The sequence below is a fragment of the Macrobrachium rosenbergii genome, chromosome 50, assembly GCF_040412425.1.
Source record: "Macrobrachium rosenbergii isolate ZJJX-2024 chromosome 50, ASM4041242v1, whole genome shotgun sequence".
NCBI classification, from domain to species: Eukaryota; Metazoa; Arthropoda; class Malacostraca; order Decapoda; family Palaemonidae; genus Macrobrachium; species Macrobrachium rosenbergii.
Genome location: NC_089790.1, coordinates 12,455,297 through 12,467,584, shown reverse-complemented (window position 1 = coordinate 12,467,584; position 12,288 = coordinate 12,455,297). Strand labels below are relative to the sequence as shown.

Below are 12,288 nucleotides of genomic sequence, written 5' to 3'. Positions count from 1 at the left end.
ATGGAATACATACTGTATTGGAGTTTTGGAGACAACTGCATAAACCCACAAATGACTTGCATATGCCAGAAATGCCAAGACAACCAAAAAGTTTAGTAAGCCATAAACATATACAATTCATACACATTACTCTATATCAAAAATATTCACAAATCAATTATAATGTATAAAAATCTGAAGTCCCAAACTCACAAGCTTACAAACTGGAGAAGAAAACATCCTGCAGCTGAAAAAATGTAAACGAAGTACAGCTGTTATGTCACCACTTCCTAAAATACAATACAGTATCCTTATATTATCGTGCAGGAAGTGGCAGAAGAGGCAGCTCCACAATATAAATCAATATTTAAAGAAATGAAGAAGCAGAAAAGTCAAACAGAAAATATTTAAAGAAATGAAAAGATGGAGAAGTCCAACAGGAATTACAAAATGTTTCCTAAAGGTAAATCACTGAATCTCAAGCCTCTCCTTCCATCCCCTCCAGCTCTTCCACCCCTGGCACTCCAAAGGCTCTGAGAACAGTCAGTCCTCCTCTGCCAGCACATCCTAATGATGATGAAGATCCTGATAATCCACCTCCACTCATAAAATAAATAATAATAATGTTGTATAGTTAATAAACATTTGTCTGTTGTGTGTGTGTCTCCAAGTGTATAACTGAATCAGCATGCTTGGATTGCATCATCATTCAACAGCCTATTTATATGTATGTATAAGGTGAGTGATATTTTCTCTCTCTCTCTCTCTCTCTCTCTCTCTCTCTCTCTCTCTCTCTCTCTCTCTCTCTCTCTCTCTCTCTCTCTCTCTCTATACAGTATTATATCCTAAAAAGAGATTTATTGTACCGTATATAATTTGGTAAATTATGACTCCATGAATTTTGAGGGACAACAGTTTTGTTATATTATTTTCTATTTCCAAATTACATTCTATTCCTCACTGAACACCTAGACTCCTCCTTACTCACTTATTAATGTAAAGCTCTAAATTCATCAACAAGATCATTCATTTACTGCAATCTGGTAGGTACTGAAATAGTTTGTTAAATTGCAACATACAGGCTGGTACTTGAATACCAAACTTAGAAAATCATGTTCTTAAATTCTTAAAATGATGGTAGACGATTAGTAAAGATAACAGGCACTCTCAATAACTTGTAATAAGTCCCCTTAACAATATAAAGCATTGTTCTTCATGCTGTAGTCCTACCACAATGAAATTTCTCGTGTGTAACATGTTGCCTTTACCAGAGTGTACAATATTAGTCAACTTTACTGACGGTATAGTAACAGCATTAAAGGAACATGAAAATTGGTTACAGTTTCCACAAAGGTTACTGGTTAATAGGGCTGGAGTGTCCTTTGTGTGATGAGAGGAAGAGCTGAAAGAATGGCTGACTAGAGTGACTATACCTGTACACACTAGATTTAATCAGAGAGGGGGAAACTTTGGCATTATTTAGTAACATTTCGTACATGAATAATTATTACTGGCAATATATAAAGGGCACCACCACCAAAAGCCAAGGTTGTCTTTACCACTGAGACAATTATGCATAAATTTTTTCTCAAGTTTTTAAAAGCTCCAATTGATGCCACTCACATTTACAATAAAAAAATTAACTAAGTAAATCAGCATCAAATACCACAGTCACATGTAGACATTAATCTTCTAAAAAATTGTATATAGAACATAATGAACTTAAATTAAGATATGAAAGCTAATGCACGAAGATTTCTACATTCCACAAATACAAAGAAGTATAATACCCATCAAAATGGTTTAATTCATGCATTCACACAATAATGATTATTAAAAACAAGGAAAAGCTCAAACTACTCTTCAAATCCTACAATACTTTTAAATATGTTAAAGAACTACCAAGTTACGGTACTTTACAAATAAATATAGTACGGGAGTTGAAATCTGTAATGACTTTGAATTACAGTATATACAAAATCCCCGGTGGTATAATCTCTAGTTCTCCAAATTTCATTACAAATTTAAACTAATTGCTTAAACTAATAACCTCAACATTTCTTATATGATGTAACAGTAACTTTCTTCAATAAAGATTACCGTACCTTAAACTAGTAGGTTGAGGCACTGCAGGTATTATATAGTATTGATAATAATTATCCACATAAATGAAAAATTTGAAGTACATTGCTATGAATATACATATATTTACAACAAAAGCATATTTCATAAATGACAAATGCCATAAAAAACAAAAAGGGTCCATCTTCTGGTTTAAATACTTTATACATTTATTCCTAACATACTGGTGTACTGTTCTTTATCTGTTACAATTATTCATCGTCCAAAATAAAATTTAGTTGAATTCCACCCTAAATGCTTATAAGTTTGTCAGGAGTATATCTAAAAATAGTGAAAATCCTATTCTTAGGTCATGCTTAAATGTGCCAATAATGTTGCCCCAAATGTATTTACCCAAATGCTAAAACTAAGCTTCTCATAAGAAAATACTACCCAAAGCCCTCAGACATTTTGAGACTATCATTGGCTTAACTACTTAGCACAGCGTTGCAAATGATTTCAAATCAGTGGTTAATCATTCAGATTCAGACAGCACCAATCAATTATATTCTCAACATGCCAAGGAAGTGCAGGGAGAGTTGTATGTTTGCTTTCCTTTCAACTGATGAACAAAACAAACACCCACAATTATAAAAATTAGTTTTGAAAAGAGGTAATTACTGTAACATTTTAGTCCTACAAAAATATATTTTTAATTACAGTTTTAGGTTAATAATCAGTAATCTATTCACTTAAAGTAAAAAATAATTATTGCCATTCTGAAAATCAATGAATTTTGAAAAGAGACTCAGTATAAATAGAAACCCCTAATGAGATACAGCCTGCAGTGTGCTTTCTAGACACATTGTAAGCAATACGTACTACAGATTCTAGGTAATGGCTTTTGGCGCCAGTTACATTGCTTACTGCCTCCTTCTTTATTGTTCCCTTTGTTTCTTCAGTGTTAACTATCCACCTACATTATGTCACCTCAGTCCACTGTAAATTTTTTTATATTTATTGAAGAACAAATTCTTCTAGCAAGCCCTGTCAAGAGTCTGAAAACTGACATTTCCTTTCTACGTGCAAGGATCAGATTAATTATTTCCTCTTTACCTCTTCATGGTTCTGAAAGGTATTGCATTTGTATAAGTGCCTGATGTTTTACATAAAGCAAATATATTTAGTTTTAATGTGTAATTTTGTAAGTCTTATACAAAAATATATTTACAGGTATTTTTATTGTTTAATTTATTTACTTTAAAAATATTTACTGTTGTAACACCATGTTAATAAAAAATAATCAGTCATTTGCCCAAAAACATTAAAATGCTTCACGAATAGAAATTTCAGAATTTTTAAAATTTTCAATATTTAGTGATTTTGGAAATGTGGTCTTCCCTATCAAGACTACAGTATTTACTTTAATCTAGTTAGTACCTTTTCTTGTCTGCTAGCTAAAAAATATTAACCTGGCCATCTCAAATGCTTACACAATCTGAACAGATCAGTAATTCAAAGTGAGAAGTTATTATGTACTGGATTTCAAAAAGAATTATGTGAAAATTCAGATGAAACAGAACAATCCTCTCCCAAAGCAATGTTCAATTCACATAAAATTTTTAATGTAGCTGAAGAGAGATCAAAGACAAGTCTAGCCAACTAATCCTGTCATTTTGCTCAGAGTCAGTAACTTAAATTTATATTTCAATCATGTTATGAAATTATTCTCAATGGTATTATTATTACAGTACACAGTTTAACCAGACTACTAACTTTACATTCTTTACTCTCACATGGCTAATAAATGATTCATCTCAAATAATTATACCTTCATGCTAGTTTTTGGTAGAGTAAATTATAGAGTAAAATATTTCCAAAACATTTTACAAGACACTATACTAGTTTTTTTTAGTTCTGCATTTTAATATGGACTGCCTGTTTGTGGAAGTTTTCTGCTGTAAACAATTTTGTCTACAAAATTATGCATAATACAGAGGATCAAGATAACCTTTAAAAACTGAGGAACTTCCGAATATTCACAATGGGTATTATCTATGTATATACGGCATATGAGATATTAAAATAATTTTTTCTCCACATCTTAGGCACATTGATATAATGTATACATCACACCAAAATAACAAATAAACACCATTCACAAACATGTCAGATTAGTAACACGCCCTCGATATTGGTGTCACATCAAAATACAAAATAATACAGTACAAACTTTAAGCTCAGTAACAAAGTCTCATACACATTTTCATATGTCAACAGTACAAAAAGAAGAAACAATTCATCAAACCTAGGTTATATATATATTTTTTTCCTAGCTAGAAAACCTCAAAATGCCTTAACCACTTTATACTGGTATCAAAGTAAATTTCAAATAACTCCTGTAAAAAATTGATTTATGGAATAATTATAGAGCACATGCTAAAATATAGGGGAAAATGGTCAGACATATCAATGGGGGGAGGAAAGTATGTATGCATTTTTCTTGCATCTTGTAAGTGCAATCACCATGTTTAACTCTATCTATCTCCCACTACTATTTTCTTGTCTTTAAGTAACTAAATCATTACTGTATAGGAGCTTTAAGTGTAGGTACTACATTCAGTAAAAATAGGCATATTAACTTTATAAAATAAGAAAAAAAAGCACCACTGGGCTTTAGAGCAAAGCCAGTATAGTACATTAAAGCTATTTTCTGTACTTTAAACACAGAGACAAGACATGTTCATGACAGTAGAAAGTGATAACATGCAGTCTTATAAAGGAATAAATGGCAACAGTTATAAAATCTGTCTGTTAACAAGAAGTACAATATAACAATAGCAAAATTCAATGGGCCAGAAGTCAAACTTGAGTAATCACACATGGAATGCTGTATTTCAGTGCAGGTGATTTATTCCATCTGCAAACCTCATACTCACTCGTGACACTGTGATTACAAAAGTTCGACTGTAGTTAAATCTCAGTCATCCATTGCTTCAAGATAAGCACTTGGAACACGACCACTCTGTGTTCCACGCCTGGCAATAACGAAGTCTGACATACCTCCCTCATGTTCTTGGTACATAACAACCTGTTGATAAAAACCAGTTTCACTGCCCCATCTGTACCCAAAGGAAAGAATGTATGAAACCTGGGCCATATGGCCGAGCTCTGTGCCTAAGGAGATCATTCAGTTAGTCAAATGCTGCATTTTAAGTACTAAGTAAATATTTTATAGTCTCAAATAGACTGGTTTTGACAAACACAAACTTCTCAGTATAAAACTTTTTTCACTATCAGTAAAATATTAAAGATTACATTTTATTACTTACATTTATCTCTCATAGTGCCTATTTAAAGAAAATCTGAGAAAATGTGAAATACAGAAACTGGTAGAATATATCTTGCACCCGAGATTACTTAAGCTACTAGCTATGACTAATTTAAAATTTATCTTAAATGTATAATTTTTATATGGTCATTACAAACCCATCACAGCATATCCTCCTTGTACATCTGTGTGCATCCAAGACCCCTCATCCTTGGAAAGATGTACAGAAGATTACTGTAGTTACCCGAGGTCCCCAGTGGCTAACTGGGTCCCTTTTAACGTTTCTGTTGACTAGTTAGCAACTTGCAATCTTTCCCAAGGATTTTGGATTGTTCTCTTGTATTTTTTACCCTCATTTTATTCATTTCCTATTTCTTTTTAGTATTATGAATATTAGTATGACAATACGGAGTTTTTATAAGTCTGCTTTTCAATTGCATTTCTGCAAGTGCCATCACCTGCTGAATTGTCTATTGTTGGACCAGAGGTATTTTCAGAAGATTTTCAGTAAGAAATTGTCTGTTTTCTTCTTTTCCAGGATCTGCTAGAGATTTCCCTAGTTTTCTCAGTATGTTTCCAATGTCTTTTTGTTCTTCCTTTTCCTTCAGGAAAGATTTTTCAGTGAACATTTTGTGGAAAACAAAACCGGAACTATAAGTTATGGGCTTGTACATAAAAAAGGAATATATTCCAAGAGATTGATGAAGTCCATAGCAAAAATTCTTGGGCCAAAATCAGTTCTGAATATCCTAAATTTACTATGAAATACTAAAGAAACATGTAAAAGCAATAGAGGAACAAAAATATCAGACAGTATACTATGAATAAGAACTTCTAAATTTACTATAACACCCATAATCAGTATCCAGTCCCATTAAGACTTATGGTTATTCAATGGCATCTTCAATAAAACTGAATTAATTTTAGTTACTGTAATAATTATCTTCATTTATCTCAAACTTGCAGTTCCGTGCTGTCAAATAACTAGTAGTCCCAACAAGAAAAAGAATAGTACTGTATACTGAACGTATTAGGTCTTGACTTACAAACTCCAACACACTGAAAATAAAGGGACAGAACAGTTTTCTTTTTAATGCCAAAGATTAATAAATATATGAATTTTGTTAAATAAAACCTCTTTTTGTATTCTTGGCTAGTCTAGCCTATGAACTTTCTACACAGCTATTCACTAATTTAAGGTAAACGAAATACACTACAGTATATTTTCATACTGTTCAATCTCATTGCTTAATAAATGTATGTGCATTAGCTTGGTGAAGTACTGTGCATTTCAAGGTTAAGCTAGATCTGGGGTAAGCTGGCACTGGCTAAGAGGGTAGGACATTGCCAATGTCTGCATTCTCTACCTTTTTGCCATCCCTTTGCCTCAGTAGTTAAGAGAGGTGACTGGAAATCACACTTCCTCTAAAAAAAAAACTACAACAGTCAATACATGACAGGATTTATCGTGGAAAATACAAAAATGTCTGTGTTGAAAGCAATATGGGAAATTAATCTGGAAAAAACAAAAGCAAAGTTCATGGCCTCAGCTATCTCATACCCTGACAATATCTTTGTTGTTTTTATAATGAGTTTTAATATATTATTCTGACTTTTTTGGAAGGCTAAACAGTAGTTTGAAATATGAATAAAAGTTAGCAAATGAATGCTAATGTAATTTCAAACTTAATTTTTCTTAATCTCAGTGTAGAAATAGTTTTATATGGAATTTATAACATCAGAGTTGTCCATTTATAACTGCCTACACTATTTACTTGACCAAGACCTCAATAAATCATGCAAAAATTACCTCATTCATCATCAGGCTCATTTCCTCTTTGCTTGTTGCATCATAGTCACAAACAACCTTGGCTCTTCTCCATGTACCAGCCCCAATCAAATCCTCTGTACTATTCTCACTGGCAGTGGGTGAATTATCAACCGCAGGAGTTCCCTTTTGTGCAGTGCTTGGGACAGAGTTGTTTGAAAGAGGGGCACTAGTAAGGCTGACAGTTGCATCTGGACTCAAGGCAAGGCTGCAAAAAAGTTTATACTGCAATTGTTTGAAGAAGAAATTAAACTAATGCAGAGTAACTGATCAAAGAGAAAAAGTAAGAGACTACAGTAATAAGAAACAAAATTAATATACACAAACCTATCATAAAACAAAAACACTATACACTACAATAACCTTTTTTGCTCTGAAAAAATTTCATTATTTTTACTTAATTTTTCGATCAATTATTTTGTAATAAACCTGCATCATAAGCACAATATCACTGCTTAGAATAATAGTCATGAAGCTTTACAGTTTTATGACTGTGAATAAAAAGTGGGAAATGTTCACTTCTATTACAATTTCCAATAAATCTAAGTGTAGTTCCATTAACGACGACTTCACTTAACCCAACAATGATCTCAATATATATTTTCAATAAGAAGAAAATTATAAAAGAAAACGTGGATTATATTATCTGGTCTTTTTTCTATTTATGTGGTCTTGAAGGTAATGGAACTGGTGAGATTTTTAAGACAAATTTCTTGCCATCTAATTACCGATCTTTGATGGAAACCAACATTTATCTCAAATTCTTCTATTATACATGCTAACTGCCTATTTAAATTCTGTGATTATAGTAAAGAAACATCTCTAAATTTACCAGTTATCATGATTGTTTTTAAATAAGATTTCTCCTTTCTGGGGTTAAATGTGAACTTAAATCTCTACACTCTATTGTCTTGAGCAAATTTTTGTCTGAATTATCATCTAATCTAGGGCTTCCTGAATGCCTCTTTTCTATGGTTTTCTGGACTTTACTGCTGGTCTTCATCCTGAAGCTTTGCTGACTAACTGCTCCTCTCTTGCAAAATGAATGATAAAATAATATTTTCAAGCCTCCCACTTGTACACTAAAATTCTCACTACAGTATACTAACCTTCTCCTCAGCTTAATCCCTCATTGGGGTTACTGTCTAGTCTAATCACTCTCTTTAAGGTGCTCACTATATTAATAGTACTAAATTAATTCTTTTATGCCCATTCAAGCTTTCATTGCAAAATGGGCTTGCTAACTCTTTCAACTACCCTAAAACTGGCAAGTTTTCCATCATTTATTAAAATAACACAAAACTGTTTCAACAGTTATAACTAGTGCCTTTTATAGCCTCGCTGTCTGACTGCCTTAGTAACATTTTCAGGATTCTGATTTCAGCTCAAGCTTTTGACATACCCCAGTATTCAGAGATAATGATCATGATGGGTTACAAAATTTTCCAGAAGCTTTAGTCAGATTGCTGAAGAAAGTGAGTGAATATCAGATTCTGGAGAAAACAAATTTTACATGCACAAAAAGACTTACCTTTGACTTTGGTCTCTCATGTCCTTGTAAGAGTTTTTGATTAACAGTGTTCCATTAAACACTGTATTGTAATGCTATTTAATATATATGTACTGTACACCAAGTGCGCTTGCAATCTTCTCTTGCAATTCTGTTCAAACATTTCTTTCACATATGTAAATTTGTCATTTCATTACAAATTCTAAACATGTATTTCTACAGTTTTTTCTTCATTATAACACTTTGGAATTGGATCAATGCATCTTTCTCTCCTGAAGCCTCACCCCACCTGAGAATTATGCCTTTCTTTACCTTTGGTAGTTCAAAATTGATGTAGTACTGAAGAATTACAAGACTTTGCAACAAGAAACAATGTTTTGAGGCAGTCACATCCACCATCCTATCTTGCATCCAGTTGCTCTACCTCTGCATAACATTCTAATAACAAGTGGAAATTTTCAACAACAAGAAATATACATAACCAAGTTTCTGCAATTATGGGAATGACAAATTCTGGCCAACTATTTGCTTTAGAAGTAACTGCCACATGTGAGGACTTTAAACTCACAAGCCACATATCATCTGCTACACAGATGATATGGGAAACATGCTAGTAAGCCAAAGCAAAATGCACTGAATTATCACAAGCATGGAATAACATAATCTCAGTGAAAATTTTGAATGGGGTATACAAATAATAATTCTTTATAATGCAACAAATCATGTTTTCCAGAATTTCACATCTGGTACATTTACAGTTTGTATCTATCTGAGGTGGCTCCTTTGCTGTTTTTTAATTAGTTACAGATCATCGCTTTATTTTCTATTAGTGATAAACACTGTCAACTACATTATTAGTTAAACATATATTCATAAGTATACTGTATTGCAAACTACCATACTCAATCTAGGATGAATAAAAATGAAAATACCAAACAAGAATATATGGTTATATCAGTTTATATAATAAAGTACAATTACAGTACTTGACTCACATTCCACTAATGCAATGTAGTGCTTTGTTGATATTAACAGATCTTTAGTCTGGTACTCTCTTCAGACTTCTATAAAAAGCAATGGTCATATACTCTACTTATGCATCATTTAATGTACACCAGGGTAACCATTTATGATCAAAATATATACAGTACTTACATATGCAAATACTGCATACAGTAGAGTATATACTTTATAAATATTCATATTACACTAAACCTTTAAATATCTACATTAAAACTGGCTGGTCAATTACTTAGAAGCTACAAATGATTTATTGCTATTATGCTTTAAAAAAAATCCACAACATAATAAGTTAACTGGTTCAATCTCTCTCCTGTGAGCAACAAAAGTTTAACAAAGTGGGTACTTCTTTATACTTAGCTTAGTTAACAATATAATACTTTCCTGAACTTTGGTTTGACTATATCCTAAATAATCACAGATTAGTACTTGATATTTACTGGTAGTGCACGAGCATCGATTTACTTAAATTACTGCCTTACTAAAGCAAAAATTACAGGGTACATATTAGGCAACCTACAGTACTGTATCAATACTGTATATAACAATGTCTGAATCCTTTCATGAAATGTTTGTGAAGCTAACCAGCTGGGAGATCATTTTATTTAAACCACCAGGAATTGTTCAGGTCACTTACAATCACAATGTAGGATGGAAATGTATGAATCAATGCAAAGTCAATAAATAGGATTAGAGAGCTTTGCTTTTAAAAAATCCCACAGGATTATTATAATCATTAAGGCCTACATAAAGAATTCTGTTACCATTTTACAATTTTGACAGCTCAGTAACCTCAGTAGCAGAAGAAGGGAAAAGGTTCTAAAGAGTCCATAACAGTATTTAAACTAAAACGGACCTCCCAATTTCATAAATTCATGATGCACTTGAAGTCAAATCACTACTCCCAAATATGGAAAACACCTCTCCTAGGTGATTTTTAACTTCCTGAATTTCAAATACTACAAAATCTAATTTACATCTAAAATTTATTAAAGGCCAAAATAACTATCTATCCAGGACCTAACTTTAAAAAAGTATGTTTGGCTCCTAGTACTGTATGCATGAGGCAATAACAACATATCTGAACTCAGGAATATGCAATACTGTAACAATTTTAATATTTTGGTGATGGCAAATGATTGCAAAAATCATTCTAAACAGTCTTCATAATCTAGGTTATCAAAAGACAACTTTGGAAAAAGTTAATTCACCAGCAATAATTTTAAGATAACTGGAAAATAAAACAGTGATTATGTTCATGTCTTTTTTCACAAACTTATGGGTTTGATATTACCAATCAAAAATATGATCTTTATTTACTATTATCCTGGATGTCAACGTTCACATAAAAACCATAAAAAAATGTAATTGATAATAAAATCCAATCACTTAGCAGTACTAGTAGTAAGAATAGTATATACAGCAAATGTAATGATCATAGTTACTATTACTTAACAGTTCAACCAGACCACTCAGTCATTTGCAGACTCAAATAGGAATGGCCCTAATAATTTGTTCTTGAGTGAGAATGAAAATGGAGCACGATAAGTACCTGGATATTAAGGTGAGAAGAGAATAATGATGAGCAAAAAAGTAAACACCAGGAAGTAATGAAACCATGGGGTTAAGGGATGCACAGGACCTTCAGTACTGCCTGAAGTGTGCCATACAAGGCATTCAGTTTCGCATAAAGCCTGCTGGTCAAAAGGTGTTTATCCTTATTCAGTTCCTTTTATTTAAATATGCATTTGATAAAAATTTATGAGAGGAACACCTTTTATGCACTGCATTAAAGTTTCCCAGATTTTGCAATATCACTGCCCTAAAAAAAATAATGATGAAGCATGAAATTAATATTAAATATTTTTGTAGAAAAATCTTGTTACAGCGTGTCTTACAGCTGCTCAAGATGTTAAATCATAAGATAATGTGCAATTAAAACCAATCAATTTTCCACATGAGGTTTGAGAGTGCTTGAAAAATATTCTTGACCAAACGTTAACATCTAGTAATGAGTTTAATATACAAGAGAAAATAGCAATTAGATATAAGGTTCAAAACCACACAACTTTTTATGTACAGTATAGTGCATGAAGTTTTTGATTAGAAAGCTTTAATGTCACAGAAGGCAAAACTTGCTTATCAGTGAGCTGCATCTTATGTGTAATTTGATGAGGTATTTGCAATTGGAATGGAGGTAAAACAGTGCAACACTATCGGGAATAAGTACTTAATGCCACATGTAATTTTTCTAGGAAAAAAAAGCTACAATATCCTATAAATCCAAAGCATTTCACACTTCTATACCACAGTATGCCATATGCACATTGAAGATTCTTTTAAAAAACACAGAATAACAGGCACAGTAATCTAGAAGTGTCTTGATGGAACAATGAAACTGTACATCATCTTGCTGGCCCCATAAAATCAAAAAATGTAATTTTTTTTTGCTTTCAACCCACAAAAACGCCTCCATATATTTATAGTACAGCTAATTTATCAAAAGAAATAATTGCTGCATGGTTATTCTTGAATATTTCTTAGGATATCAAGAATTAC

General features: G+C 32.3%; 1 protein-coding gene across 3 annotated transcripts in view; it reads right to left on the bottom strand.

Moving 5' to 3' along the window:
- Positions 1–784: 784 nt before the first annotated feature.
- EndoB (endophilin-B) overlaps positions 785–12,288 on the bottom strand; it is a 76,741-nt gene continuing 65,237 nt past the window's right edge. For 2 of the 3 annotated variants that reach the window (XM_067093826.1, XM_067093827.1), the window contains 2 exons: positions 7,182–7,407; positions 2,729–5,131 (listed from right to left, as the gene is read on the bottom strand). In XM_067093826.1, coding sequence (XP_066949927.1) covers positions 5,021–5,131; positions 7,182–7,407 — 337 coding nt within the window. In that variant the 3' untranslated portion in view covers positions 2,729–5,020. Of the gene's footprint in view, positions 5,132–7,181; positions 7,408–12,288 lie in introns of all 3 variants that reach the window. The other variant, XM_067093828.1, reaches the window with a different exon arrangement.